This window comes from Centruroides sculpturatus, unplaced genomic scaffold (genome assembly GCF_000671375.1).
Source record: "Centruroides sculpturatus isolate CEXI.00-Female unplaced genomic scaffold, Cexi_2.0 scaffold146, whole genome shotgun sequence".
Taxonomy (NCBI): Eukaryota; Metazoa; Arthropoda; class Arachnida; order Scorpiones; family Buthidae; genus Centruroides; species Centruroides sculpturatus.
Window position 1 is genome coordinate 947,616 of NW_019384292.1, and position 7,535 is coordinate 955,150.

Here is a 7,535-nt window from a genome sequence, read left to right on the forward strand (position 1 = left end):
CTCGCGCCCTAAGAAAGCGATTGTCGTTCTAGATTTTAACACGCTCTTCCGAGAACTAACTGAAACGGAAAAATATGGCGCTTGTAGGGAAGGGTCTTCCTCCTTACTCCTACCTTCCCGAATTCTCGCTGGATCGTCGTTTCGTTCCCGTAAATTCGGCTGGATCCGCGACTCCTTCCACTAATAAATAAATGAAGATCGTTCGATTCGATTTGCCCGCTTCCTTCTAAAAACAAAAAGCAACACCCGAAGAAAAGACTCGAAATTCCATTGACCTCTAAATCAAAATAATATTTTCGTCGTCGCTCGGCGACGAGAATCGGATCGATAGGTATTTATTTCTCCAGGAAACGTCGCTTAATCGCGCGATAGATAAGAAAACGATAACAGAGACGAAAACAAACGGCAAGTAATTATTATCGCTCGACGCTTTTTAAATAAGTTAATTCGCTAATCCCTCTCGGAGGACGCGTCCTTAAACCCCCCAGATCTTACTGTAAACAATCGTTAATAATTACTGCGGAGGTAAGGATCCGTGTCCCCCCTCCCGGCGGGTAGGAAGCGATCGACGCCGTTTCCCCCGCTTTAAACGTGAAAAATTAAATATTAATTTTGTTCGTTAAAGACGTTCGACGTAATTAAAATTAATCGAAGGGTAACGGTAAAATAACCGTAAAATTTTAATTAAGATAAGGCCGTAATTAATCGACCCATTAGCATAAGATCCAGTCACGATTTTAGATTGACTCTCTCTCTCTCTCTCTCTCTCTCTCCCCCCTTCTCAACGCGTCGATCGAGGACGACGCGCCATTACTCCCCTCGCCTCTTCCACTCCGGATAATCGAGTTTCCGCGCCGGAAAATCGCTTAAACGGAAGGAGTAGGGGGAAGCCCGCTTTATTGGCTTCGGGATCGATGCCGTTAGTAGCCCTTCCGGTCCTACTTCCGGTGGGGGGATAACGCCGGTTGGCGTCGGTCGAAACGCGTTACTTATCTCCCGTAAATTTCAGTCGGAAAACAGATAAATCGGCGATAAAACTAAAGACGACCTTCGCTCCCGCCGCGTCACTGCACGTGCATAGGTAGCGAAATTAGATAGGGGGAGGAAGGGATCGCCGCCCGACCAAAACGCTGATTTTCTACTTTTGCGGGCGGGTAAACATCCGGACGGACGAAATAATTCGGAATTTCGAAGAGGGTGGCGAGTCGCGGGTTTATTAATTCGTTTAAAGTTTCTTCTTCTTCTTTCGGTCCGTCGACGTGCCGTCCCCCTTTGGATCCTGGGTGTTTTGTCTCCACCCCCCGACTTAACGTAAACTCTCGGAAACCATTTTTATATCGGACGAGTTCGAGATTTATCTGTTTGTTGCACCAAAGGGAGAAAGAATTGCCGCATTTCGAAAGAAAGCGGTAATTGGTCACGTGTCTATAAATAGGTGTCTTACGCCGTGTTTTTCTCTACCGTTATCGGTACCTCGACCCGTTGCCGATAAGGTTCCTTCCGTCTTTAAATCCGGTCCGTCGTACGAAACCTTTCTCCCATTTACTTTCGACGCTCGACTCCCGTGCGGGTGGCCCGGGGAGAACGGAACTTCCGGCTCTGTCACGTCTCTCTCTTCCGGCGCCGAATAAATTTCCATTCGTAAATAACGAGACGGATGTCGAAAGTGCCGAAGCGCGCGCGACGCCGTAGCGTTTTCTAATTGACCCAATTCGCGTCCTGCGATAATCGTCCCTTCGACCTCGCCTCCCCCTCGCACTTTCTCCCCCCGTCTCGGGCTTTCTAAACTCGCGAATTGTACCGGGTGACCGTTTCCGAAAGCGTCTTACCTCCCCGGAAGATCGGAACCGGAGCGATGGAGCGTGACGTCAGTTCGGCACGCGCTCCTATTTTCTCCCCCCGGACCTAAAGATCTTCGCCATCGCGACCGCGCGACCGCCGTCACGCGGATCGAGCGATAACGTCGCCGTCGCTTCCCGGAAAAAAGTCTTTCCCCGCGCTAAATACGGAGCGAGAATTTTACTCCAAACCGGAATATTTGGTGGGGAGGGGAGGGGAGGGGACGGGGCGCGCGCTCCGCGGATTTCTGCGAAGGAGCGCGCGCGATTGGCGTTCAAATATGGAAAGTCTTGGAAGACGTTTACGTAACCGAATTAATGTTTCCGTTTCGGAAAATCCCGCCAAAGTTTACGCGCGATATTAATTTAAATAATAACGTCGTCACTGTGACTTGCAATCGTCGCCTCTTCCTTCCCTCCCCCCCGCCGGTCGCATCTCCGCTCTTCCGCCGGAAGTGCGCCGATGAAGGGTGGAGAAGGTGAAAGGTAAAGACGAGTCGGCGCCCCGGAAGACGAAAACGGGAAGGGGGGAGGAGGACGTGACTGGAGACTGGAAGAGGCGTCGTTAATTCGCTGGGACGACGCGGAATCGCATCTAGAATTAAAAGGTGATAATTAAGCTCCGGCGCGAAACTGCCGAAGCGGCACTATTATTATTATATAATTAGAAATTAGAAGTAAACAAAAAACAAAAAAGCTCCGGGATTTCCGCACGCGCCGAATGGGGGGGAGAAGGGAGGACCGTTTCCTCCCCGGGTCGAAAGTCGGGGACGCGTTCGAGAAGCTCGGCGGTCCGGTTAATTAGTCGGCGGGGGGGAACGGATGGCGTTTAGCAGTGGAGGACGGGGAGAAAGTGGGTCAGAAGGCGTCGGTGACGTAAGGGACGACGTTACCGGCTCGGTCGGACCGAGGTCGAAGGACACCCGACGGCAAGGTCACTCCTTTTTCTCCCTTTGGCCCCTTTAGATGACGGTAACCTCCGCAGTTTCGTCATCCGTGCGAGTAACGGGCGATTAAAGTTCGTTCGAAACGCGTTACGGCTTCTTACCGCGTAACGCGAAACTCTCCATCTGTCGGAAGAAAGTTAGAAGATGTTGCCCTTCCTTTCCGGGTAGAAAAACGCCTTCCCTCTTCCTCCCCCCCCCCCTGCGACAACGTGACGGACAGACGTCGCCGTCGCTTCCGAAATTATCGCAGAGTTAATAAACACGGGATTTTCGGTTTAATCGCGCGCGTGATTAGTTTCTGGGAAGGCCCGAAAATACGGCGAAGGGGAATCGAATAAAGGAACGTCGCGCGCCCTTCGCTCCGATTATCTCGCCAGTCGTTTGATAAACTCGCGCCGTAAAAATCGTATTTGTCGTCATTGGACGAGAACGACGCTAGCGCTTCGCTCGTCCCCTCCGTTTGTTGGGTTTCGCCCGTCCCGCCTCACCGCGCCGGCGCGACGACGTCACCGCTTCCTCCGACAAATAATCGCCGCCTGAAAGCGTCCCCTCATAACTCGGTCGCACTCTCGGAAACTCCGACGTCTCGCGGATTCCTACACAAAAAGCGCGTGCTACCCCTGGGCCATGACGGCCGAAACTAGCAAAGGACGAGTCTTGGTCGTTCCCTACGACTCCGAGGTGAGTGTCGCTCGTCTCCGCTCCTAAATAATCGCGCGATCTGTCCGTCCGTCGCCCGTTTATTATTCGAATTTTGTCGCTTCCGACGTCGCCGGGGTGGACGCGATTTAGCCGTGAAGGTATCCTTGGATATCGAATAACTGGAACGCGCTCCAATTTTACTTTCTCGCTTCCCCCCGGACGCAGCTCCGAAAATTTCCGGATTTGGCCCTTCGAATCCACCTCGGTTCGACCGGGAACGTTTTTCTTCCCCCCGTCGCGCGAGGGAGAAATTTCCCGATCGGCGATAAAGAGTTGTCGCCTTATTTGTCTTCGATAAGACGCAAACAATTGCACAAACGGGGTAGAGTTACTCACCTTAGAGACGAAGTTATGACGAAACAGGAGACGACGGACGGTAAACAATACGAGAATAATTACGACATTCGAATTAAAAATAAGAAAAGGACCTCTAACGAAGGTCGAAAATCTGGTGGAAGAAGCTTTCGTTCCGGGTCCGAACCCCCTCCTCGCCATTCCGATCGCTAATTATTTTCCGGATTACAGGAAAACACATACGACAATCCCGCTCTGTCATCGGAAGGATCGGAAGAAACGGAAAAGAAGAGTGACGTCGACCGTTACGGAACGGATTCCGGTTACGACAGGACGGATCGTAACATTTTCGACTGCACTGCCACCGCCTCTCCCGTCTCGCTGACCCCCAAACTGTTGAGTAGACAATGCCACGGAGCGGCTCTTCCCTCTTGGTATCGACAGAGGAACTCCACCCCCAGCACCTCCAGCGTGGGTGGAGATCTGGCGGTGGACGACAAAGATCGACTGCTCAGGTTGGTTTTTTCACTTTTTACTTTACCTGTCTCGACCTCCCCCCCTTTCCGGTCGAAAAATCTTTAAAAAAATTTCACTTTCAGGAAGAACCTGACTTGCCTCTTCAGCTTCATGTACGCCATTTTTGTGGTGGTTTTGGGAGGGATCGTCTACATGTATAACAACGAAGGACGAAGACACGTTAACGAGGTGAGTCTTCCTTCCTCTTTCTCCATTTCTTCAACCCCCGGAGATGTTTAGAGTGACGATTTCCCCTCTCTCAGATGTTCAGCTCGTGCGTGGCCTGCGTTGGAATGTCGTGGTTGCTCTTCCTCCACTTCGATCTGAACAGATACAAGAGACAGATCATCAAGGAAATGGGTTCTTTCGAGGACGCCTGCTGCGAAAACGTGGACAGGATCAGCGCCAACACCGAATTCGTTTTCAACTTCTCTCCCCCCACGACCAAGCATTCCTCCTACAGATTTCTCCAAGGGAGACATAGCGGCAGTTTCTACTTGAAATGCGGAATGGCGGGGAAGTTCGGTGTTTGCAGACGAATTATGGGTCGAAATTAAGATTGACGTCATCGAATTCTATACGTAGCCTTCTGTTTCGGACACCTGATCCACGAGGGCCTCCAATTGGGGCAGCAGATACCGCACTTTATGGGTTCCCAACTTCAGAGACTAAACTGTAGTCAAGTCACCGCCGTCATTCTTCACGTGGTCAGACCGGTTTACTCCTTTTATCAATTATTCATGCTCTTCAAGTATTCCAACGTGAGTAAAGTTGCTTTTTCTACCTTTCTAAAACGACTCTCGAACTGTCTAAAACGGAATCTCATTTCAGATCGTTATTAATCGTCACAAGGTGCTGGCCAGGTTCGGGTTGATGCACGTGATCGCCACCTGTCTGTGTTTCTGGTTCAACACTATCGTGGAAGACACGCACGAGTATTATCAACACAAACAAACGCTCAAGTATGGTTTAAAAATCAACGCAAGTCTGCTAGGTAAGTAAATAACCCGTTTCTAAACGTCATTTTTCCACTTCCGCTTTAACTCTACCCTCTTTTGCCACGCAGACATCTCCAATCAAGTGTTGTTAGAGAACACCACGGATCACGAAAAAACGATATTCTGCGCGGGAAAAACGGTGCTGTCCACCTGGGCCTTACAGGCTTCTCCGTATCTCTATCCTTTCACCATCGAATTCAACCTCCTGTTGGCCGGGGTGTGGATCATCATGTGGCAGAACATCGGACTGGAGACGTCGCGTGCCAAACCTCACCCCTTCCACGCCAAAGTTTCGACGGGGACCGACGGAGCCGAGGACGTCACATACCACAGCAATCTAGTCATCAGCGCCGACTGCCACGCCTCCAACAAGGGCTTATTCGCGGGCCTTTTCGTCCTCCTCATCACCATAGTGTCCGTCATCATTTTCTTCGTGTCCGCCTACAGCGAAGGATACAGGAGCACGGCGGTGGCCATCCACACCACCCAAGAAGTGGCACTGACCTCGCTGACCCTCCTGGCGGTGGTGGTGGCCTACCGGCAGGTGTCCAAACTGGATTTCAACCCCCATCCCATCACCTTCCTGGACGACCTCTTGCTGTTCCTTCCGGTTCCTTTCTTCTTCGTCAATTGCATTCTGTCCACGTTGGCGGAGTTTTCGGTCGGAAACTACCTGCGGACGTCCGTGCACCCTCTGATCATGCTGCAGGTTATCGTGCAGACCCCTTTAGTGGTGGACGGACTGAGGAGGTGCAGCAACACCCAGTCTCTGAGGTACAAGAAACCTGGCAGAGAAATCGTAACTTTCCTCATCATATGCAACCTGACCATGTGGATTGTCGGCACTTTCGAGATCAGGAGCGTCGAACCCTTTTACAGTCAGGGATCTTTCTACGGGGAATTACAATGGCTACTGATAGGTCACGCCACTCTACCCCTCATGCTCTTCTACAGGTTCCATTCTTCCGTCTGCCTGGTGGACATTTGGAAATCCGGATACGAAAAAGGGGAGTGAGCGTTATTTATAGAATACCCGAACGATTTTCTGAGAAAATCGTCGGCCCAAAGAAAGACATTTTGTATCTTAGTGTTTATATTTATATACCGTAGTTTTATAACCGGATGTACCGGTACCGGCTTCTACTTTATACACTTATTAATTTAAATCGCGTTTCGCGTACAGTACGTTGGTTACAATAAACAAGAATTAAAAACTACGCACGCTCCGTCTGGTGGTCGCTAGCGTCGACACATCCGTGACGTAATTCGACCACCAAACGAGACCATCGTTTTTCTAAGAAATGTTCGTAAATTTTAATTTTTATTTAAGAAAATTGGGCTAAGAGCCAATTCGATCAAGAAAAAAAAAAAAAAAAAAAAAAAAGGTCCAGAATACGAAAGCCGTTTGATATAAATGGCGACTGCCGAAGATTTTCGTCTTCCACTAGAGGTCGTTGACTCTTTCTTTCGTAGTGTTGCCAATTTAGCTAAATCTGATTAATTTTGCATTTACATGTAAAAACTTATTATTATTTTTATTGTCAATATAGAGATTTAGCTGGTTTTTTTTTATTTCTTCTAGCTACAAAAAAAATTCAATGTTAATATAGCACTTTAGCTGCTTTTACATTAAGAATTCGGAGGAGTCTGAGGTCTTTTCGGGCAGCATTTAATTGTGGGAAATGGGCGTTTTGTGTGGGAAGGAAGACGACGAGATTATCTACTTCATTTTCGCTTGGGCGAGACTTACTTGTGTTACGTTTCGCTACGACTCCGCAACGTCATAAGGCGAGAAATAAGTTTTTCTTCTTAAGAAAGTCCGATCGCCGTTGGCAGAGGAAAGCAGAAACTGTATTCATTTCCCACTGATACGCGATTATCTGATTAAAATATCGCCGTGTGAAATGACTAATAACTTTTAATTTTAAAAAATTTAATCGAGATAATGTTAGGAATGTATAAAGATAATTTACGTAATGGGGTGATTACGAACAATACTTCTGGATTTCTCTTCCGCTTCGACCATCTGATTGCCGTTTTAATTTGTTCCGAAGTACGGCCCACATTATCAAATTAAGTTTTTAAGTCGATGTCGTTACAATACGCTTATCTTTAACCCTTTACGTCACAATATTTTAACACCGACGACGTCATAAATGTCATTTCGGGTCGTGTAGCGATTGTCAGACTCCCCCTCCCGAAATAAATATTCAGCAAAACACGTTTAAATTTTATTTAAA

The 7,535-nt window shown here is 48.7% G+C and overlaps 1 protein-coding gene across 1 annotated transcript; it reads left to right on the top strand.

Moving 5' to 3' along the window:
- Positions 1-3,012: 3,012 nt before the first annotated feature.
- Positions 3,013-6,688, top strand: LOC111614399 (otopetrin-3-like). Its single transcript, XM_023356055.1, has 7 exons — positions 3,013-3,466; positions 4,013-4,296; positions 4,381-4,486; positions 4,561-4,813; positions 4,883-5,058; positions 5,129-5,291; positions 5,364-6,688. Exons 1-7 carry the CDS (start codon positions 3,413-3,415, stop codon positions 6,308-6,310), a joined length of 1,983 nt encoding a protein of 660 aa, XP_023211823.1. The 5' UTR covers positions 3,013-3,412; the 3' UTR covers positions 6,311-6,688.
- Positions 6,689-7,535: the final 847 nt, after the last annotated feature.